Source organism: Dromiciops gliroides, chromosome 1 (genome assembly GCF_019393635.1).
Source record: "Dromiciops gliroides isolate mDroGli1 chromosome 1, mDroGli1.pri, whole genome shotgun sequence".
Lineage (NCBI taxonomy): Eukaryota > Metazoa > Chordata > Mammalia > Microbiotheria > Microbiotheriidae > Dromiciops > Dromiciops gliroides.
Genome location: NC_057861.1, coordinates 321,911,251 through 321,936,105, shown reverse-complemented (window position 1 = coordinate 321,936,105; position 24,855 = coordinate 321,911,251). Strand labels below are relative to the sequence as shown.

At 39.1% G+C, this 24,855-nt stretch overlaps 1 protein-coding gene across 1 annotated transcript in view; it reads left to right on the top strand.

Moving 5' to 3' along the window:
• Window positions 1-24,855, top strand: part of SETBP1 (SET binding protein 1) — a 492,043-nt gene that overhangs the window by 446,892 nt on the left and 20,296 nt on the right. Inside the window, 1 exon segment of the mRNA XM_043979100.1 lies at window positions 7,376-7,546. Within this exon segment, the coding sequence (XP_043835035.1) occupies window positions 7,376-7,546 (171 nt within the window).

The window sequence follows — 24,855 nt, the reverse complement described above, 5'->3', positions numbered from 1 at the left end:
ATAAAAAAGGGAAAAGGACCCACATGTACAAAAATATTTATAGCTGCACTTTTTGTAATGGCAAGGAATTGGAAATTGAGGAGCTGTCCATCAGTTGGGGAATGGCCGAACAACTTGTGGTATGTGAATGTAATTGAATACCATTGTGCTGTAAGAAACGATGAGCAGGAGGAGTTCAGAGAAACCTGTAAGAACTTGCATGAACTGATGATGAGTGAGATGAGCAGAACCTGGAGAACATTGTACACAGTATCATCAACATTATGTGTTGATCAACTGTGATAGACTTGATTCTTCTCAGCAATACAATGGTACAAGATAGTTCCAAAGGACTCATGATGGAAAAGGCTCTCCAAATCCAGAAATAAAAAGAAATGTGGAAAATAGACGCAGATTGAACCATACTATTTCTTTTGGTTTGGGTGCTGTTGTTTTTCTTTTTTGAAGTTTTTCCTTTTTGCTCTGGTTCTTCTCTTATAATATCACTGATGCAGAAATATATTTAATGTTATCGTACATATATAACCTATATCAGATTACTTGCTGTCTTGGGGAGGTGGGGAGGGAGGGGAGGGAGGGAGAAAAATTTGAAACTAGAAATCTTATAAAAACAAATGTTGAAACCTAACTCTACATGTAACTGGAAAATAGTAAAATATTTATGTGAAAAAAAAAAGATTAATGAAAGATGGAAGTAAGACCTGGGTTGGATCAAGACGTGTTTAATTCCCCTTAATCTATCGAGGAGCATTGTGTCAAGTAGACAGACAGCTGGCATCAGAGACAAGAGCTGAATTCGCTTCTCACCTTTGACGCCTACTGGCGTCACTTAAACTAACTTCCCCACGCTCAGACTAACTCCCGAAACTGTAAGAAGCTCCTGACCTGCTTTAATAGAGGGAGTCTCCTTCTCCATGAGTTTCTTCTATCAATGAAAACACAGGTTCAATCTTGATCCCTATATGATGAGTCTAAAAATGTTTTCATTATGAGGCAGGCCTCTTTAGTCAGAGATTAAGCAAGGAAGATTGCAGAAAACAGGTGATAGTCAGTGGAGACTAAATGTGTACCTTTTTCCCCCCAGAGGAAAATCAGCATTAGAGCAGATTTGCCTGATGATTTAGTGAAATTACTACCCATGGGCCTACCCCATGATGGAAATGATCCTCAAAATGAGACTGGTTCTCACTTTCACTGTCTCCAATCTTATCTATCTATCTATATATGTATATATATGTATGTATGTATGTGTATATATAGAGAATACACATATGTATGTGTGTATGCACATGTATGTTGTATACATACATACACATGTGCTTTTGTGTGTTGATATGTATGTATCCCTTTATCTCCACTCACATAGCCATGACCTCAAGATAAGCCATCATCACCTTTCACCTGGACTATTGTAGTAATCTTCTGACTGCCCTGCTTCCAGTCTCTCCCCTCCAATCCATCCTCTTCTCATCTGCCAAAGTGATTTTCCTAAAAAGCAGGTATAACTGTGTCACCCTCCATCCCCCACTCAGTGAACTCCAATGGCTCTGTTTTACCTTTAGGATAATGTATAAAATTCTCTGTTTGGCATTTAAAGTGCTTCACATTTCCAGTCTTCTTACATTTCCAGGCTTACATTTTACTTACGTCCAAAAGCTCTAGGACCTCCTACACTATTCTTCACACATGCCACCACACCTCCCAGTTGTGTGCATTTGCACCAGCTGTCCCTCCTCATCTCTGCCTCTTCAGTCGCCCAGATCCCCCAAGGCTCTGCCTTTCCTGGTCTATTCAGCTGCTATTGGCTTTTTTCCTGCTATTTCCTTCTATCTACACTCTATCGAACTTGTATGTACATAGTTATTTCTATATTGGTTTCCCCATTACAATGTGAGTTCCTTGAAGGCAGAGACTGGGGGTGTTTTTTGCCTTTCTCTTTGTATCCCCAGAACTTAGCCTAGTTCTTGATGCATTCTAAGTGCTTAATAAATGTTTGTTGACTGACTGTGATCCTGTGAATTCTCTTTGTACTTAAAAGTCACATGTAAGTCTCTAAGAGTTAGCATCAATTCTGTGTTATCTCATATTGTTAAGAAATAGAATAACGATGCTGTAAAAGCAAACACCTTTAAAAGCTGTAAGCACTCGGATCAAAGCAATGAGGATTCATGATTCCAAAAACCTGAGGACAAAATACACCATTCATTATACAGAGGTGATGCAGTAGGGTCTAGAATGAGACATACATGCTTTGTATACAGCCATTGAGAGAATTTATTTTTCTTGACTATGCATATTTGTTACAAGAAAATTGGTTTTCTTTTCTTTTTCCAATTGGGTTGGAGATGTAAGGGAGAGAAAATAGATTTCTGTTATTTTTTTATTAGTGAGGGGGAATGCTACAGCTATGAAATGTTTCATGCATTTTAGATCTATTCACTATATCATTAGTTTTACTTAACTGTTTTACCTTGTTATAAGAGACCTCTCACAAAGTAGGAGTAACCTCGAAATGTTGTGATATTAAAAACAAAATACATGAATAAAACAAAGCAAAAATAACCAAAAAGGAAAAAGAAATTTTCACAGCCATCCCTTACTCAAAAATTGTTCATGTCTTTCCACTGTATACAGAATAAAGTTCGAATGCCTTACCCTGGCATTCAAGGCCCTCCACAGATGTATTTTTCTAATCCTTGCTGACATTGATATACCACATGAACCATCTCATCCTTCCAAAATAGGCTCTTCATTCCCAAACATACTTCACATGCAGTACCTCTGTTCATGCTTATCCATGAGTTGTATGACCTCAAGCAAGCCACCTACTCTCCGAGCCAAAGTTCCTGCACAAGTCATATGGGGATATATTACCAGCTCTGCTTCAAACTTAATTACCTAATAGAGTTGTGAGTCTAAAATGAGACTTTAACCATGAAGTTTCAAGTGCTAAGAATAAGGTAATGTTGATATCTCGCTCTCTTTCTCTCTCTCTCTCTCTCTCTCTCTCTCTCTCTCTCTCTCTCTCTCTCTCTCTCTCACACACACACACACACAACCTCTTCACATTGCTAGTTAACAATACCTTAGGCAAGTCACTTAACCTTGGAAGCAGATTCACCTCAGTAATCTGTATGACCTCAGTAAACTTGGAGAGAAGGTAATTGAGCAGCAACTCCTACTTGGGAAGAAACAGAACAAAAATATTGAAGATATTGACTCACCCTCAAGGCAGTAAACAGTGCTTTGGTCTTTGACCTTTACGCATCCTGGGGTAGTCAATAACCTGGCCGTTAGAAGCTGTGCCTGCCACTGATTTTGATTTGGGAGTAGTTTAACCTTGAACTAAGATCCAAGTAACCACGGCAACAGGAAGTAGGCCTCCCTAGCACGAGAGTAGGAATCCATAAATCATGGTCCCTAATGCAAACACTGTGTGCAGGTAGAGATTTGAGGGGATAAGTGGTTTGTGAGAGATTACCTTTGAAAAATGAATGACCGTCCCTTGATATGTTGGAGCACAGTTTCACAGAGACTTAAAAAAAATTATCAATAGAGGTCACCAAGTTAGAGAAGCATGTTTTCATATAGGTTTCTTTCCCCTTCCCCAACCCAGCCCCACTTTAATTATGAGCAGATGTTGGATCTGCAGTATTATTAGCATTATTATCTCCACTTTTTCAAAAATGCTTATTTCAATTCAACAAATATTTACTAAGCCCCTGCTACGTGCAAGCTATTCTGCTAAGAATACAGCTATACCTACAATGATACATAACTAGGAATACAGCCCTGCAAAACCAGTCCCTTCCCTCAGCATGCTTACCTTTTTCTGGGGGTTACAGCACATAAACAAATGCTTTAAGTAAATACAAGATAATTTGAGGATGAAGAAAGCATCAACAATTGGAGGAGTAAGGAAAGGCTTTCTGTTTGAGGTAACTCTTGAAGTGAGCCTCGAAAGAAGCTAAGTAAAGACTCTAAATTACAAACGTCCATGATTTTTCTCTTGCATCAGACTCTCCAGATGTCCTGATATTAAATGATATGTTTACATTTGCCCTAGTGTGTTCTGATGTGGCCTTTGCTCATGGGATGCTCTTCAACCTGGGTGCTACTTCCTCTACCATCTCAGACTAACCTCCTTCCCTGATGAAACTGATCCCTCCTGCTTTGGATTTCTCAGAGTACTTAGCCATGGGACTTGACTGTCTTGTACACTTACTCACTGTTCCATGTATCATAGTTATTTGCATATATCTGTCTCCACCCTCACCCCTTTAGATGGTAAACTCCAAGAGAACAGTGTCATGTGTTTTATCTACCTTTGCCTCACCCATATCTGGCATGGCATCTTGCATTTAAACAACTTTTGAAGTGATCTGTGTTTAATTCATTGCTCAGAATTTAAAACAGAAACTAGCCCCTGGATCAAAGGCCATTTTTCCCTTTTCTAGCATCTCAATTATAGTACCCAAGATGTCCAACTCCATGCCAAGCATTGTAATTAGTAGAATATTATTTTTGAGATAGCAATCAACTTTAGGACACTTCCCATTCCAGAAATAGCCACTCCCATTCAGAAAAAAAGGTATGTTACACACTGAATATCCCTCCAAAATATTGCCCAACCATTCTGCCTCTTCAAGTTCATTGCTCAATGCAAGTGCTGGACTTTGAAACTGTTGCACATTCCTCAGGGTCTTTTACAACCTGTCTTCCATCAAAATACTCCACCCCAACTGCACTGCAGTAGCCACCTGGAATGAAATGGAAACTGAGAATTTATATGACCTTTCCACTTGTCTCAGTAGCTAATGTCACTGTATTCCTGCCTCCCTCCCTGAGCTTTGCCCTTTAGCCAGCTATGTGCCACACACGTGGTCTTGCATTAGGTACTGTGTGCAGCCCCATGTGATAGCCTTACACAGGTATTTTACTTCTTGAGCTGTTATTCCATTCCCTGCATGTAAGTTAAAAAAAAAGAAAAAGAAAGAAAGAAAGAAAGGTAAAAAAATTGTGGAAATCCAGGGTCTCTGTTTGCCTTTATTTTGTACTTTGCTTTCAGAGCCTCTGGATGGTCACTAGCAATAATAGTGCTACAAAACTTAAATTAAGTCTGAAAAAGAGGGTCATGTGTAAATTATTGAAAAGCTTGACTTAGAGATTTTCCCTAAGTACATACAATAACTTAAACTAATAGGTTTAAAAGAACGTGCCTGGTAGAGGCCCTGCTTTCATAAGTAGATAAAGATTATAGGTTTCAGAGGGGCTCAGGACCTTAGGAATCACCTAGTCTAACCTTTTTTTCTTTTTAGAGAGGGGGAAGTTTTGGTTCAAAGACCAGTGTAAAGTCTCTTGACCCAAAGGTCTGTGCATGAAAGTAGTAGCTAGCAAAGCTTTCAAAACCCATTTGTTCTGTTACATAGTCTAATTATTCTACTTTTAGAATGCGTTATACTTTTACTTTGCTTCACAAATCATAATGAGAATAAAGATAAATTTAATTCTGCATCAAGCCTGCATCTATAAGGCCACTAATTCCACATCAATGAGGTTCAAATAATGGCAGTCTTCTTACACAACCTTAACAGCTGATGGGGGTGGGGGAGGGAAGTACATTCTGGAAGAAAAAATGACTTGCTTCCACTTACAACAAATGTTACTGATATTCTAAAAATCACAACGCAGTGAACCTTAATCATTAGACCCAGATTCTCATCATTATCAAAGTTAACAGCCATCAATTGCAGCCATCCATACATTTAATGCCTTTATTGTTCATTGAGCCCTTGCATGATCTTCCCTATTTCTTCACCTTTGTCATTCAGTACTTTATTCTTTTTCCTTTGTAGTATTATCTTTTAGGGTGATTTAATGAAATTTTATTTTTCCTTTCCCCTTCAAAATGTATTAAAGTCTAAATATATATGTATATATATGTGTGTATATATATGTATATATGTATGTGTATGTATGTGTGTATATATGTATATATGTGTGTATATATGTGTGTGTGTGTGTATATTTATTTATTTATTTATTTATTTATTTATTTATTTATTTATTTATTTGGTGGGGGCAGGTAATGAAGGTTAAGTGACTTGCCCAGGATCACATAGCTAGTAAGTGTCAAGTGTCTGAGGCCAGATTTGAACTCAGGTCCTCCCGAATCCAGGGGAGGTTCTTTATCCACTGCACTACCCCAAGAATATACTTTTTTAAGTTAAACACTCTACATGTAAGCTTAACATCCTCAAATGGTCACCTTCCCTAGTTGCATCACTGGTGCCTGGCTGCTTAGTCCTATTAGGATGGCCAATTATGGGACATCTTTTAGACAGATATAGATAAGTATATTTAAGATGCCAAACTCCCCTGCAGCAGGGACTGTGGGTTGGGTCAGTTTGGCAGAGTGGTACAGATGAGCCAAGTGTGGCCTGAAGCGTTTATGTATGACTTCTGACTACATGGAGAGGAAAACCAGGTCCTCTGACTCTAGAGCAAAATTTCTTCCCACTACATTGCCCAAAATACTTGACAGAAAATCAGATAGCCACCTTGAAGCACAAAGTATCTGCATTTGATGACAAGGATAATGTTGATGACTATTTGAAGTGATACCCACTTAGTAGGCTTTCGGTAAATATTTGCTACCACCAATGAACAAGGTTGGGTAACAAGTTCAAAAGGAAAAGAAGAGGTAGTGAAGATCAGTGATTCTATGCGTACAGCTCTGCAATATCGGGTGCATTGGATAGTAGGGAATTCTGTGGCCTTCCTGAAATAAATGGATTCTAAACCCTTTGAGACAAGGGCCTTGGTCTACTGTATCCTCTGTGTGCCCCATAGGAGGGTTGTGTCCATAGTGAGACAGTAATAAGTAATTCATTTTCCCTTTTAGCACTCTTTAAAAGATTTTCCTCTAAAACATTAAAATGCTGAAAAGAGGAATGTGTGTATGTGTGTATATGACATCCTCAAGTCATTTCCAGATTTTATATCAGCTTTTCTTTGCCTGGACACATGATTTCAATGACATGGAAAATTCCCTGGTATGAAATTTCCCAATAACTTTCATTTGTAGGGAATTGCCTTGGGTACTAAAAGGTATAGTGACATGCTCATGATCCCATGGCTCATATAAGTCAGTCAGGACTTGAACCCATGTCTTCCTGATCCCAAAGATAGCTTTCTATCCCCCATGACACTCTGGCAGTCTTTAGTAGTTTTCCAATTGTCCATTTTATTTTGTCTTTACCTCGCTCTTAATTTCACCCATCCTTTGTCATAAAGAAACCAAGGAAAAACGCCTGATTTGTGAACACAAATTACTACTAATTAACCTAGAACTTATGGTGGTATCATTCTCTAGGGATTGCAAGTCCCCATTTAAAAGCAGACCAGACTTCAGTGAATAGTAAAAACGACGGTCCAGCATCTACCATGATGACCAGGAGGAAGCCAGCATCGGTCGAAAGTCTTGCAATAGCCCCCACGCCAGTATTATCTCTCCTCGCTTCAACGGCAGCAGCATCTGAAGCAGGTGAGTCCTGTAGAAATCTAGTGAGTCCACCTTGTCTATGGTGGGGGCTGTGGGAAGGCAGCTAGGAGTGTTCGTGTGTGGCCTTGATCAAATCACTTAACCACTAGGAGCCTCAGTCTTTTTATCTGTGAATTAGTGGTCACTGAACAAGGTAGTCTCTAAGGCAGGTCCTTTTCCAGTCTAACATTCTATAAGCCTGAGACTATATGATATGACTTGTCTTTGAATGCATTATCTGTCCTTTCTAGCCAGCCTCATATTGAGGATATTGATATTTACTAACAAATATCACCATAATGACCAAATTTGGTCCAGAACAAGACATTTTTGCTTTCAAATACCTCCTACCCCATGTATTTACAGAGGTAGAAAACTATGAGAGTGGAACATTGCATATACTGTCATACTTGTTTGGTATGTTGTTCAATTTGCTAAACTGCCTCTCCTCTTACTCTTCTTCTCCCTCCTCCCCCTCCCTCCTCCCTCCTCTTCCTCCTCCTCCCCCTTCTCCTCCTTCTTCTCCTTCTTTTCCTTCTCCTTTTCGTTCTCTTGCTCTTCCTCTTCCTCCTCCTCATCCTCACTCTCCCTCTGATACAAAAGATGGTTCCCTGGGGAGAAGAGGGAAGTATAAATTCATAAATGATGATAATGTAAAAACAAAAAATATGAAGAATTATTTTTAAAGAAAGTTACCAAAAGATAAGAACACAAATTGGGGAGAAGGTGTGGACCCTCTCTCTATCGATTGATTTGATCCACCTCAGTATACTTTACTACGTTTTAAAAATATATTATTTTATCAGTATAAACCCATGGATAGATTTCAGGTCTATGATTAGATGGGGGAATTTTTTTTCACTAGCCTTTGGTTTCCTTTGTAGTTTTATGTATTTTATTATATTTATTTAAAAATTCTATTCTCAGGAGTCCATAGGTTTCACCTGACTGCCCAATGGGAGTCTATGACACAAAAAAAGGTTAAGAACTGCTAATGTATGGGGCAGCTAGGTGGAACAGTGGATAGAGCACCAGCCCTGGATTCAGGAGTACCTGACTTCAAATCTGGCCTCAGACACTTAACACTTACTAGCTGTGTGACCCTGGGCAAGTCACTTAACCCCAATTGCCTCACTAAAAAAAAAAAAAAAGAACTGCTAATGTAGATATTCCTTCAGGGTTGCAGATTGCAATCTTTATATGTCTTGGTAGACAATTTTATAGCTTGATACAGCCCCAAAATAATTGATCAACCGGTAGTCAACTGTTTTGTCGTTAATAGCCTCTCTTAACTAACTCAGCCTATTCTTGGCATATCAGCATATCATTTCAGCCATATTCTGAGTCTTTCCAGTTTGGTAAGACCTACCAGATTCTGTCTCCACTGGTATAACCTCCACAGAATCCGAGAATTCCAGAGTTAGAATGAAGCTCAGAGGCTTATTGTAGGATCGTAAACTGAGAGCTAGAAGGGGCTGGAGACTATTAAACACAATTCTTTCATTTTCCAAATGAGCAAAGTGATGTCTTGAGAGTTTAAGTGACTTGCCCACTGCCATACAAGTAGTAAAAAAATCAGAGGTCAGATCTGAATCCTGATTCTTTTGTCCAACCTATATGTGAACAGTCTGTCTGAAGACCTGTGGGACCCCACTGCCTCTCAAGAGAGCCCATTACACTTTGGGATAGCTCTGATTCTTAGAAAGATTAAGTTTTTCTTACATCAAGCCAAATTTTGGCCATTGGCAACTTCTACCAAGTACACCTAGGTCTGCTTTCTGGGGCCAAGGAAAATAAATTTAATCTATTTTCCACATGGCCACATTTCAGGCACTTAAATTAAGCTCTCATGTGCCCCATAAATATTTTCTTCTCTGAGTAAAACTTTCCTAGTTTCTTTAAGCATTCTTCATATGGCATGATGCCAAGGCTCTTCACCATCCTGGTCACCCTTCTCTGGATGCTCCTTAATTTGCAAACACCCTTCCTAAAATGTGGTGCCCAGTATACGATATTCTAGAAATGGTCTGCCAAGGGTAGCACATAGTTTTCTGACCTTCCTCCCATTCATAGATATGATACCTTTATAAACCCCAAGTCAACCCCACAGCATGATGAGACATAATAATTCTTTAACAGAGACTGCCCTAATATATTTAGAGTATATCCTTTAGTTGTGCAATTATTCCCTACTGATTTCAAAATCAGATGTAGGCTTCTTAGCTTGTCATTCAGAACCTTATATTGTTCAGCCTCAAACAACCTGGTCAACCCTATGTCTTCTTCCTCCCTTAGTAGAACCGCTCACATGAGTCAAATAACTTTAATTCACTGTTCTCAAAACAGGAATCCTATATGCCCACCTTTGCCCTTTTTTGCTTATAGTGGTCTTCTTATCTGGAAATTCAAGGTTCTGGTAGTGTTAATAATGTCCTTGACCCCTTAGAAGTAATATGACACTTTGCACCTCTTTGATGCACTTCTCATGTGTTTTTGTTAGAATGTAAGCTCCTTGAGAGTAAGAATTACTAATGAAGAGAAAAAATAATTAAAAGGAGAGTATGGATCACTTGCACTCATATCCCTAGCTCCTAATACAATGCCTGACACATAATAAGTGCTTACCAAATGCTTGTTGATTAGTTGAATTTTTCAGGTCATATTACTAGGCTGTAATGCTATTTTCATGTCATACTATTAGGTTGTAAACTCCAAGGACCATTATCTTAAACTTTGCATCTTCTCTGGAGGCTAGAACAACATGTACAGCACTTAATAAGTCATGACTGAATTTTAAATCTAGACCCCCCCCCTTCTTTGAAATCTCTCCAACCCATCGATCTCTTCTTCATCTGAACTCATGGAATTTATTTTCTGTATAATTTATTTTTCATTTAATCATATATCACCTATAAGGTCTCTTGTATCATTGCATTATATTGTAGTGCTATTTAATTTTTATGTGTGCATCTATACCTCTACAATTCTATTATGAGCTTTTTGAGGACAGAGTCCCAAACTTCTGTTTTTCATGTTTGTTGCTGTCTGGTGCTCTCTAAAGCTTTCAGCTCCCAGATGTGAATATAATAGGCTTAGTAGGAAGTGTTGAATGAATGAATGAACAAATGAATGAGTGATTTCTGGCCATAGTAAAAATTATAGCCATTAAACTGTAGAAACCATAGAAGAGAGTTGTTGTTCCGGAATTCGCTTCAACTGCAGCCTCTGATTGATTCATTTTGTCAGCTGAATCAGTCTGTCTGTGCTTCTTTATGGTGATGATGCTCTAGAACAATCAGTTCTAAAGAGGTAGCCACAGCTTCCAGGAGTTTCTGGCATCACTCAAAGGGGGCAATGGTTTGACCCCCAGGGAGCTTGTGATCAGCCGGAAGGTGAGAAAAAGGTCTCCTCTCACCTTCCCCAAGACAGAAAGACGTGGAAGTTGTCTCCACCATAACTATACCTACTCTTCACCCATTACATCCTAATAATCCTCAACTCCACCCCCTTTTCACCACTGTATAAACTCCCAGCCTTCCCCATTCTGAGCCCACTGTGAAATGTAGGGATTTGATATCACCCACCGTATGGACTAAATTAGTAATATATGGGAATCAGTTCTTCTGAAGGAGGGAAATGAAGCCTGGCATTTCTGGTCTTCTTGCTCCTCTATATTCTTTCATCCCTTCAGGGTAACATTGCTTTGCTTGCTCTCTTTTTGCTATCTTTCTGGGTTTTTTTTTTCCTCTCTCTCCCATCCAGACTACTCTATTCCTCAGGTCAGGATTGTCTAAAAACAGCCCTAAGGCTGTTGAATTGTTGAAAGGTCTTCTAGTAGGATTTTAGATCCCTCAGGGCAGTTATAGCCTAATTCCCACCACAGCAACTGCCACTGGGAAAATCCGTCTTCTTCTCTCTCCTTCCCTCCCTCTCTCTTGTTTTGTTTTGTTTTCACTGATAGGGGCTTATAATCAATAATGCTTTAGAGGCCACTGTGCTTGAAAGCCACATCAGTTTGCAGCAAAGAGCTAGGTGGGGAAAAAAAGAAGAAGACCTGAGGCCAAAATCCCTGCTAAATTCACAGAAATCAATTTCATCATGTCCCCTGAAAACAAGGATTTGCATTCTACCTCTACCAAAATATTCAGTTCTTGGAACATTGTAGGTGTGCTACAAATATGTATTTATTAATTGACTGACTTCCATAGGAGCTGAGGTCAAGGCAAAGTTTTGAGCTCAGCATTAGAGAGGGGGCAGTTCCTATTCTTTTCTCCGTAAACATTTCACGAGCTGTTGACAGATAGTAGTGAGGTGGATGTCCTGAATCCACCTGATATTTCTCACGGCTTTGTGATGCTTTCGCACCTGATGAGCAATGGTCTTTGGAGATTGTTGCATAAAACATCCAGTCAGAATGCTAGCTCATGGAGTTCCTCTGTAATAGCTGCCTGCCTAAATAATTGTCTTGTAACTACATCTGGAAAAATTAGGGCCGCAGGTACAACATGAAAGGAAGCAAGTTCTTATCCAGTGAGTTTGGGTTGTTCAGTTGGGTAGCCAGTATCCATGGCAAACATTTTTGTTTATCTGATAAATCTTAGGCATGATTGGAAATAGACAGGATATAAAAAAAATTAAAATATAGGCCCTGACCCCAAGAGCCTTGTAGTCTAGTTGGTGAGACAGGATATGGAAATACACCAGAATAATTACATACAGGCAGCATTGCAAGTTTCATTAGGGAGACAAAAATTATTTTATGTATACTCTTCCTATTTATTGAATATTTGTTTATCCACCAATTTCTGTTAGTGGAAACCTGGCTTCCATTATCTAAATAAATGATCCATATCTTTCTGCATGTCTACCATGTCTATATTAGTACCTGATTCAGAAGATTCCATCTTGTAACACAATGAGATATATTCACACTTGGTTTGTTGCCTGCCATAGGCATTATTGAAGAATACATGAAGATAAAGAGAAGTGAGCAGCCTCAATTTGGCCCTAAACAGATGTATCCACTTTCATGTAGTCTCCCTTCGTACCCCACCTCTTTTCTCCCCTCCCCAAGCCCTAGTCATTCTTGTAACTCAGGGATACAATGACCAGTGTCAAGAGTCTACTGTAGGGGGCAGCTAGGTGGCACAATGGATAAAACACCAGCCCTGGAGTCAGGAGCATCTCAGTTCAAATCTGGCCTCAGACACTTGACACTTAGTAGCTGTGTGACCCTGGGCAAGTCACTTAAGTTTCATTGCCCCCAAGGGAAAAAAAGAGTCTACTGTATATGGAGTGGGATTTATGTTAATTTCCAAGGACCTTCCCCTTCTGGGAGAACTGGTGTGGGAGTGATGGAGGGGGCAGGTGGGGTAGAGCATAGTGTTGTGGCTTACATAAGCTTTCTTGTCAAAGCATCAAATGCAGAAAAAACTGGCTTCATTTGCTATTTTGGCATTGCTGTAGGTACAGAGAATAAAAGAGAAACAAAAGAATCCTTGACCCCAAGACTCCAATCCAGTTGATGAGACAGGACATGGAAATAAACCAGAATAATCATAGGCAGGCAGCATATTAAAGAAGTTTCAAGAGCAAAGTACTCATTAAGAACTGGGGCCGTCAAGGAAGGATTCTTAGAATAGGTAGGGCTTGAACTAGGTCTAGAAGGAAGCGTAGGTCTTATACAGGCAGAGAAAGATGAGGTCAGGAGGTATAGTGCACACATTTGTTTGGCAGTACAAAAACCAAACTCTTCATAAGGATGTCACAGATTTCAGCCAGAGGGGCAGCTAGATGGCACAGTGGATAAAGCACTGGTCCTGTATTCAGGAGGACCTGAGTTCAAATCTGGCCTCAGACACTTCACTTACTAGCTGTATGACCCTGGGCAAGTCACTTAACCCTCATTGCCCCACCAAAAAAAAAAAGAAAAGAAAAGAAAAGGAAAGATTTCAGCCAGAGATGAATTTCCTTTCATTTCTAGATGGCAGGGCCACTGAGCAGCAGATTACAGGGAAAAGATGGCAGAAAAGCTTGTTCAACCCACAGACCCTGAAGATGAGGTACTTCATGAAACATTTCATGAAGAAGTAGCAGTAAAAGTCTATATTTCCTTATCTTGACAAGTCCCAACTTCTGCTTTTAGAAGAACAGTAAACTAGGGATTTGATTTGCAAGGATCTCTTTACTAAAGACCAACAGTGTTGAGTACCTTGTAGATGCTTAATATCTACTTGTTTGATGAAAACATGAAGCAGAATGGAATTGAAAAGGCCACTTGCTCAGTGGTAAAAAAAAAAAAGAACTTGGTTGGACAGCATACTCAAACCCACTTTACTAGTTTTCCTTTCCTTTTCTTCCCTTCTTATGTTTGTTTCTTTGTGTTTTCCATCAGACAAGCAGGAACTTTTTAGTTATTTCCAACTAGGTGTCTAGGTGTTGTGTCCTTATGTAGAAAAGGACCTAGAATCATATAGTCTTGGTGTTAGAAAGGACCTTAGTTGTCATTTAGCCCAACCTATGCATGAAGAAAAACCACTCTGCAATACCCTTAAAAGGTAGTGAAGTTACTGAGTCTCCACTTGAAAACCACTGAAGTCTTCAATCTATTACTACCTTTGTTGTTGTTGTTGTTGTTGTTGTTGTTGAGTCACTTCATTCGTGTCCAACTCTTTGTGATCTCATTTGAGGTTTTCTTGGCAAAGGTCCTAGAGTGCTTTGCCTTTTCCTTCTCCAGATCATTCCATAGATGAAGAAACTGAGGCAAACAGGGTGAAATGGCTTTCCTGGGGTCACACAGCTAGTAGATGTCTGAAGTCAGATTTTAACTCAGGTCTTCCTGATTCTAGGCCCAGTGCTGTATCTACTGTGCCACCTAGCTGCCCTCATTACCACCTATAGGAGCCTGTGATACTTTTGGACAGCTCAATGATTAGGAATTTTTTTCTACAAGATAACATCAATCTGTCAGCAGCTTCCACCCAGTGCTTTTCATTGTGTCTTCTAGGTCCAACTAAAACCCATTTCTGGTAAGCAAATCTGCCAAAAAACAAAACAAAACAAAACAAAAAATGTTGTGTGTGCCCAAAGAGAAAAAAAGGGGGGACATTGACTTTGGGATAAGAAAGCAATAAGTTTAATTTATGAGTCACTTTCACTGATTAAAAAAAGTTAATTACATTTTCATTTTAAAGTTGATTTGGTTTCCATTTTTGAAATTTGTTTCATAATTTTTAGTTCACTATTGAATTCACTAGTTGAATCCTTACTTAAATTCTATTAATTAAATAAATATAAATGGCCTGCTGTAGTAGAAAGAGCAATAGATATGCGCTAAAAGAAATCTGGGATCAGATCTTGACACTACTACATACTCTTCATGTGGTTCCTATGGGAAGGAAGGAAACAAGCATTTTTATGGGCTTTTATTTATTAGTAATATAGCTTTTCTATATTGTAGGCGTTTATACTTCAGTGTATTTTATGCTATACCTTTTTATTATACATTTTGTTCACATAACAAGGAGAAGGTAGTAAGAATTTATTAAGTTCGTATTACATGCCAGGCACTGTGAAAGTGCTTTATAAATTAGCTCATTTGAAAAATGCTTTATAAATATTAATTCATTTGATCCTCAGAACCACCTTGGAATTTTGGTGGTATTATCCCCATTATAGAGCTGAGGAAACTGGAGCAGACAGAGGTTAAAGGATTTGCCCTGGGCAAAGCAGTTAGTAAGTGTCTGAGGTCAAATTTGAACTTTAGTCCTCTTTACCTCAGGCCCAGAATTCCATTCAGTGCATCACCAAGCTGTCTTTAGGGCAAAATGTCAAGAAATGAGCTAGATGATAGTATAATTAGATGAACCAATAATTCATTGAATGGCTGGACCCTAATAGTAGCCATTGTCTCACTATAACCTTTGAAGATCTCCTCTTAAATGCCACAGGTAGCTATGCTTGCTTCTGGGCTATATAATATTTTTTAAGTGATCTGGATAAAAACATAGATCATATGCTTGTACAATCTGCAAAGACTACAAAGCCAAAAAGGATCCCTAACTCCTTAGATGTGAGGTTCAAAGAGATTTCAGAAGGCTAAGACATTAGTGCAAATCAAATAAGATGAAATTAAATAGTAATGATTATAAAGTCTTACACTCAAGTTCACAAGTGTACTTCAGAAGTACAAGATGGGAAAGACATGGCCAGAGAGTGGTTCTCAAAAGACCTAGGGAACTTAGTAGACATGAAGGTCAGTAACTCAGTGTCAGTTACGAGTCAAAAGAATCCAGTGCTATCTTGGGCTAGGCTGAGAGCCATATGATGCAAAATTAGAAGGTGTGGGCCCCAATCTACTCCATTTTCCTCACCCCACATTTGGGGATTGCATTCACTTCTGGGGATCATATTTCATGAAGCAAATTAATAAACAGCATTGAACAAAGGGAAGCGCAATGGTGAAAAAATCTCTAGATCATGCCATGTAATGTTCATATCATGGGCATGGAGATATTTGACCTGAAGAAAAGGTTGATCAGGGAGGTGAAAGTTGTCACGAAGTGTTTGAAGGACTATTATCTGGAAGAATGATTAGACTTGTTCCACTTGGCACCAAAAGACAAATCTATCAGCAATGGGCAGCAGGTGGATGGAGGTCAGTTTAAATTTGTCCTAAGGACAAATTTCCTAACTATCAGAGTTATTCCCAAGTAAGATGGACTACATAAAAACGGAATGGGATGCCCCTCGTTAGAAAAAGCCTTCAAAGTACAGCCTGGATGACCATTTTCCTGACATCCCTTTCGACATGAGATTCTGTCATACCTGACATGCCTGGTCAAAGATTGAGATCTGGAAGGGGCCTCAGATGTCATCTAGTCCAACCTCCTTGTTTTATAGATAAGGAAACTGAGCTAAGTGACTTACCCAAGGTCACATAGACAATAAATGTGAGAGCCAAAATATAAACTGTGCCTCTGATTTTTTTTTTCTTAAATTTAAGGTAGTGTTTTTCCGTGCCCTGATTGGATTGACCTAGGCTTCAAAACAAAACAAAACAAAACTGGATGAGCTCAGATATGGAAACTGGGCTCAGAAGCCCTAGATTCTAGCACTGTTTATGCCATTAACCAGCTTTGGGGCTCTGGGCAAGTCACTTTAATCTCGGTTTTCTCATATTTTTTTTTGAATCCTTTTAGTTTTCTCATTTAAAAAATGAATTGGGGGGCAGCTAGGTGGCGCAGTGGATAAAGCACCGGCCTTGGATTCAGGAGTACCTGAGTTCAAATCCAGCCTCAGACATGTGACCCTGGGCAAGTCACTTAACCCCCATTGCCTCACAAAACAAACAAACAAAAAAAAAATGAATTGGGGGGGGGGCAGCTAGATGGTGCAGTGGATAAGGCACCGGCCCTGGATTCAGGAGGACCTGAGTTCAAATCTGGCCTCAGACACTTTGACACTCACTAGCTCTGTGACCCTGGGCAAGTCACTCAACCCTCATTGACCTGCCAAAAAAAAAAAATGAATTGGACTAGGTGAGCTCAGAAATACCTTCTGGCTCTAAAGTCCTATGATTCTAAGTCCTAAATCAACTCTAACCTTCCACTTGGGCAAATCATACCTGTCCATGTTATTCATGTACATTGCCTTAAAATAGTCATATTTTGATAATGACTATCTAAATAGCCCATGCTATTAAAGTCTTCCTGTTAAAGTCTTACTCTGTTCCTACAAAATGCCAAAAAACATGAATAGAAATTGGAAAAATGCTTTCATTTACCCAAATGTTTCCAAATACTCAGGCATTTTAAAAGGGTAGACAAAACATCTGGATGATTGACTGAGTTTTTCACTTTCCATCTGGATGTTTGGCATCTTATAGACTCAATCATAGTGAGATTTTGGAATAGGATCTTGATTGATTGTCAGTCACTGCAGAAACATCTCCTGAGCCCTACTTGAAGCAAAATCATGGAGTAGATGTTAGAATTGAAAACAACGAAAATGGATTCTTTTATTGAGAGTGATGTATGTGTCTGTGTCTGTGTGTGCGTGTATGTATATATGTCTGTACACATAAATATTTGAGTCCCACTACCAAAAAAAAATAGCCTTTCCATTTAATCATAGGGATTCTAAATGGCCAAAATGATTCAAAGATACCAAAGTGCTAAATAAATATTTGTCAGTTATGTGGCTTATTGATACCTGCCTTGTTGAAGTTCTTTTTAGACAACATTTTCTAGTTGACTCAAGGAGGTAGATTCATACCCCAATTTATTTTATATCCATTATGAAGTATGGGAAAAGATTTTGGTTCAGTGGATTAGACATGCTAGTTAGAGGGTGGGGGCAGTATACATGTCTGTGTACACATACACATGTGTGTTTAGGAAGGGAGCCCTCAACCTTCTAATAGGAGCTACATTTTAGTTCCTTAAAGCACTGAAAATCTATAGGAGACAAAGTAAGACATTGAATTTATGTTAATGGCAATGCCCCCTAGTGGGGTTAGGGAATGCCCAAGAGCCAATTCATTCATATTTCAACTGAATAATATTGCAAGACTATAAGCTGCCACCCTCCTCTGGCTCACTGCTATTTCAAGCAGTGACCCTCCCCTTCCTGCTCCCCCCCCCCCCGCCCCCACCCCCCCCACCCAAGGAGAGAAGTAACACCTGCTATGTTGTGATGAAATGGGTTAGACTTCCTGTGCAACTGGCCATTTGAAATTCACAAGGAAGCAGCCTTTGGTATAGAGGCTGAGTGTGATTCAAGAGAGAATTAGCATATTACTTCTGCTTCTCTCTCTATCAAGGGCAATCATCTTCAGGCTGAAAAAGAGAGGCAAAAGAACCTATAAAGGAATTCAAACTCTGGATAAAATTACTAAGTCCCCTCAACAAATTAGTTATCTTGTCCTGATGAACTACATGCTAAAGGAACTTGAAAGAGTGGTTGCTAAAGCCCTGTCCATTGCGCTTAAAGAATTATGGAAAATAGAAGAGGACTGAAGATGAGCAAATAGATTGGGGATAGGAAATGAAAGTGAATTGCACAATATGTAAACTAGTGAGTTTAACCTCAATCTCCGACATAATTATCAAACGAATTATTAAATAGAGCATCTGTGAACCCCTAAATGGGAAGCAGCGATCACTATGAGCGAGCTTAGGTTCATTAAGAATTAGTCATCTCTTGGGGCAGCTAGGTGGCGCAGTGGATAGAGCACCAGGCCTGGAGTCAGGAGTACCTGAGTTCAAATCCAGCCAGCTGTGTGACCCTGGGCAAGTCACTTAACCCCAATTGCCTCACTAAAAAAACAAACAAACAAAGAATTAGTCATCTCAAAATCACCTCATTTCCTTTGCTCTGTAGTGTTATCAGATTGGTAGATCAGGGATAGACCTTGAGCACAGTATGCCTAGATTTCAGCAAATATTATGCCCAATTTCTCACTATATCCTTGTGAACAGGAACGAATAATAATGAAATTAGGTATATCTAGCAATTGTTGAACTTAATAATTAACAGCTGGATCCAAAGAGAAATCAATGAGTCCCATCAACTTGGAACAAAGTCTCTAGAATTATGCCACAGGATTCTGTCATTGGCTAGCTTCCATTTAACCTTTTGGTCAATTACTTGGCAATAGGCATATATTATATACTCATCATTAACATGTGACACCAAAGTAGATGACAAAATAAGGATCCAAAAAGATTCCAACAGGCAGAACCCATAGGTTGAGTCTTATGAAATTTTAAAGGGATGAATGTTTTGTTTGTTTTTGTGGAGCAATGAGTGTTAAGTGACTTGCCCGGGGTCACAGCTAGTAAGTGTCAATTGTCTGAGGCTGGACTTGAACTCAGTTCCTCCTGAATCTAGGGCCCATGCTTTATCCACTGTGCCACCTCACTGCCCCCCAAGGATGAATGTAAAGGATTGAACTCAGGCAAAAAAAAAAATACTACTGTATAAGTTTAGAATAAGAGATATAGGTCTAAAAAGCAGTGGGGAAAGTTTTGAGGCTTTGGGGATCTGTAGGCTCAATGAACCAACAGTGTGATGTGATAAGCCAAAAATTCTAATATTTTAGACTGTAAAGATAGAAGTAAGAGATTCCAGAGCAAGGGATATTATAGCTCAGCTGTATGACTGTAGCTTTGTGTTCATTTCTGACTACCACATTTTAGGAAGGACATTCATAAACTGGAGCTCATACAGTGCAAGAAAACCAGGATGATGAGGTCATTTGAAATAGAATATTGGTTAAAGGGACTATGAATATTACCCCTGGAGAAAAGAAAACTAAGGGGATCATATTTCCTGTCTTTAAATATTTGAATTGCTAATAAATAGAAGAAGGATTAGATTTGTTCTGTCTGGGGTCTTTGCTAAGATGAATAGTTAGAAATTATAGAAAGAAAAATTTTACAATAATTTAAAGAAGACCTTCTTAACAGTCGGGCTGTCCAAAACTGGAATAGGTTTCCTCGTAAGATAGTATATTCCTCATTGTTACAGATGCTCAAACAGACAGGATGACTTCTTTCAGATATTGTAGAGAGGATTGATGATATCAATTAGATGATATTTCACCTCCCTTTTAACTCTGAGACCTCTAAAATTCCCTGATCACAAGGCATAAGATTTTCATTTGAAAATGAAAGATTTGCCATATGAAAAAATGCTCTAAATCACTATTGATTAGAGAGATGCAAATTAAAACAACTCTGAGGTACCACCTGACATCTATCAAATTGGCTAATATGACAAAAAAGGAAAATAATAAATGTTGGAGAAGCTGTGGAAAAATTGGAACACTAATGCACTGTTGGTGGAGCTGTGAACTGATCCAACCATTCTGGAGAGCAGTTTGGAACTATGCCCAAAGGGCTATAAAGCTGTGCATACCCTTTGACCCAGCAATACCACTATTAGGTCTTTTTCCCAAAGAGATCATAAAAAAGCGAAAAGGACCCACATGTACAAAAATATTTATAGCTGCTCTTTTTTGTGGTGGCAAGGAATTGGAAATTGAGAGGTTGCCCATCAATTGGGGAATGGCTGAACAAGTTGTGGTATATGAATGTAGTGGAATTCTATTGTGCTATAAATGATGAGCAGGAGTTCAGAGAAACCTGGAAGGACTTGCATGAACTGATGATGAGTGAGAGGAGCAGAACCTGGAGAACATTGTACACAGTATCAGCAATATTGTGTGTTGGTCAACTGTGATAGACTTGATTCTTCTCAGTAATTTCCAAGATAATTCCAAAGGACTCATGATGGAAAATGCTCTGCAAATCCAGGAAAAAAAAAGGAACTGTTGAATCTGGATGCAGATCGAACCATACTATTTCTATTGTTTTTGTTGTTGTTTTTCTTTTTTGAGGTTTTTCCTTTTTGCTCTGATTCTCTCTCATTGCATGGCTAATGCAGTAATATGTTTAATGTGATTGTACATATATTACCTCTATATCAGGTTACTTGCTGTCTTGGGGAGGGGGGAGGGAGGGGAGGGATGGAGAAAAATTTGAAACTAGAAATCTTATAAAAACAAATGTTGAGAATTATCTGGAAATATAACTGGAAAATATTAAAATATATGGAAAAAAAGCAAATGAAAGATTTTGTAAAAAAAAAAAACAATTTGAAGTGTTTAAGTGCTAAAAGTAAATTGGGAACTCACTACTTTCTGAATGGTTCAGTGTTAATTAATGTTCTGTTCTTTATTTAAACTTGGTTATATACAGTTAGATCTAGCAAATAAGCCCTTCACCCTAGCCTGATAGCCTTATGTTCCCCAAAGAAAAAGACCAAGCAAATCAGCAGCCTTTCAGTATCAACAAGGCCTCTTCTGATGGGCATGTAGCTGGAATCTAGGATGTAGCATGTAGCATCTAGGAACTCAATAATACAATTCTAAAAGTCTAAACTCTTCAATTAAACACACAGTAGAAAACCATCACATTCATTTAAAAAGTAAACCTTTATTTTACGAATAAATTTTTTATGTTTTTGTTTTTTCAAGATTTATCTATGAGCACATTTTGAATCATTACAAAGGGACTAGAAATATTTTGAAGCTCTTTTCTGGAATTCTAGTCTGATTTTGAAAAGACTGCTAGATGAGCTCATCTAGAACTCAGTCCACTGAAGTACATGATAGGGTTTGAAGCAGCTTTACCGATTTTAAAAACACTCTGGGGGGCAGCTAAGTGGTGCAGTGGATGAAGCACTGGCCCTGGATTCAGGAAGACCTGAGTTCAAATATGGCCTCAGACACTTGACATTTACTAGTTGTGTGACCTGGGCAAGTCACTTAACCCACATTGCCCCCCACCAAAAGAAAAGAAAAGAAAAACACTCACACTAGAACTTTTTCCAAAATTTTTCTTCATTTTTTTTTCATTTCACACTGGCATATACCTGGAACTTAATTCGAAGAAACATTTTATTTTTAACCTTAAAAGATCAATTTATATGTTATGGTATATGTATACATGTAGATGGGGGCAGCTTGTTGGTAGAGTGGACAGAGTACTGAGCCTTAAGTCAGGAAGACTCCCTTTTAGTGAGTTCAAATCTAGCCTTAGATACTTACAAGCTCTGTGACCCTGGGCAAGTCAATCCTATTTGCCTCAGTTTCCTCATCTGTAAAATGAACTGGAGAAGGAAATGGCAAACTGCTTCAGTATCTTTGCCAAGAAAACTTCACATGGGGTCACAGAGAATCAGACCGAACTGAAAATGACCTAACAAAATACATGTAGATATAAGTGTGTGTGTGCATATGTGTATATGCCAAAATATACACATATGTGTTTATGGCACTTAGTGAGCACTTAAATACTTGTTACCTGCCTGCATGTGTGTGACTTCGTTTAGGAATCACCATCAAAACTGTACAGTTTAATAGTTCCGTCCGGCTTTGTTTTGCTCTCTTATGGTTTTATGTGTTAGTCTTTCGCCAACAGCTCTACTGCAAAAGTCCCCTTGGGGCAAGAACTCCATTTTATTTATCTTTTTAATTAATTCAACAGCAATATGCTCAGTACATGCTCTATGCCTAGCTCTTGGCATGGAGCCATGGGGGATAGAAACAAAATAGGTAACTAGATGCCAGTGTTGTCCACAGAGAACTTAGAGTTTGGCACAGACGTGAGGACAGAAAAGGCATAATACTTTTCTGCTTAATTTGACCAACTGTGGTTGACCAACAACAATAATAGACTTGGGAAGGACTTTAGAAATCATTTAATCTTCAAGTCATTGAATGATGTATTTGGAAAGAACTTTTAGAGACCAGCCAGTTCCGCTCTTTTATTTCGGAGAGAGAACCTGGGCCCATAGTGTTGAAATGGTTTGGTCATAAGGTCATAAGGACCCTTTCTGAGCTGGGACTGTGACCTAGTTATTGTAACATCTGATCCAGTTTGTCACACTCCCTCCTGTATTTGGGGAGGTAGGAAGGCTTAACAGCTTTTAACAATAATTCTCCTGTAGCTGCTTTTAAAGAGAAAGTCTGTTCTCTGTATGCCATACATCAGTTATGTAGGAAACCTCTTTGAGCCTTGGTTAGATCCTCTTTAAAATGAAGTAATGATCAAAATAAATTTTATCTGCTTCTTTGTGATACGATCATTCATAACTATTGAAGCCACTCAGTAAGGGGTTTGGGTGGAAGGCATCATATAGTGGGATCATCAGGTGTTGTTATTGAAATGAGGACTCCACACTCAGGCAAAGTCAGGAAGAGAATAGATTCTGTGCATGAAGTGATTTCTATTAAGATACTCATTTTATATCAAATATTCAGGGCTCTCTTTATAAAGTGGAGAGAATGAAAGAAGTCTTCCAAGGGCAAGCTTTTCTGCAGCTGAAAACGAAAGGGCACAAATATTTTATGATCAGTTTTGAGATGAAAGGGTTTTCTTGACTTGCTTGCTCTTTCCATTTCCAGAAGTCTAATTAAATTGTTGGCTTAATGATGGTGAGATAATTTAGTGGCCACCGAAAGTAACTGTGTTAATGGGAAAGGGGGACAATGCTATGGGTTTCCTGTAATTAATGATGAGGTCTTTGGAAAACTTTTTTGATTCCAATGAGTTTGGCAAACTGAACCCAGCTGTTGAGGATTGGGGGTGGGGGGTCTTTCCTGCTTAGTGCTATGGGAATTGGCCTCAAGTAACTCAGAAAGTCTCTGTAATGACTGTCATTAAGAGTGATCTTTAGTGGTAAAGTCAAGCTGTGGCTGCTCTAAAGTGGGATGGGGGGGGCGGGGAGGGACCAGAGAATATTCTTAGCTGCAACTTACCTTCTTATCATCACTTCCTTAGGTTGCAGCTAGTGTCTTTGGAGACACCAGGAATGAAGTTTTCTTGAAACAGACCAACTGCAAGTAGGTTAGAAAGTGATCTTAGAATAGAATACCATAGCTGAGAAAATGGCAGCTGCTACAGTATGTAGAGGACTGACCCTGAGTAAGGGAGGCTTGCTTCAGGGTCTCTCTCTGATACATCTCTATGGTGTGGCCACGGGCAGCTCATTTAATCTCCCAGGATTCCAAGTAACTCTCTGAGATTCTAAGTTATAGACACGTTGCTGATCTACACATGTGAAAAGAATCTCCACACTGCAAGTTCTCCCAAACTAGTGAAATCACCTATAAAGACTCCTTCCACACACCTCCACCCCCGCAATATAGAACTAGATTATAGTAGTAATCTAATTCGGCTCCCATATCTGGGGAATGAGGAAGCTGAATCACAGAGTTAGGAAGTGACATGGCCATGCCTACATAGAGGGGAGAGGGGGGTCTGGAATCCCAGTCAAGAGATCATGGGATCTCAAGCTGAAAGGAGGACATTAAAGAACATCTTGTCCAATTTCTTCTTTTTTAACAGCTAAGGAAATTGAGACCCAAAAAGTCACATGACATGGTCACACAAGGAAATAATAGCCAGAATTTTGAATTCATTTCTTCAGACTCCAAATCCAGTGTTCTTTCCACTATAGCACACTACTAAATTTTGGGCAGTGAGGTGACATAGTGCATAGAGGATGGGGCGGGGGGGGGGGGGTCCAGGAAGAGTTTTCTTCCTGAGTTCAGATCCAGCTTCAGACACTTACTAGCTGTGTGACCCTGGACAAGTTATTTAATCCTGTTAATTCAGTTTCCTCATTTGTAAAATGAGCAAGAAAAGGAAATACCAAACCACACCAGCATCTCTGTAAAGAAAACCCCATAGGGGCAGCTAGGTGGCACAGTAGATAAAGCACTGGCCCTGGATTCAGGAGGA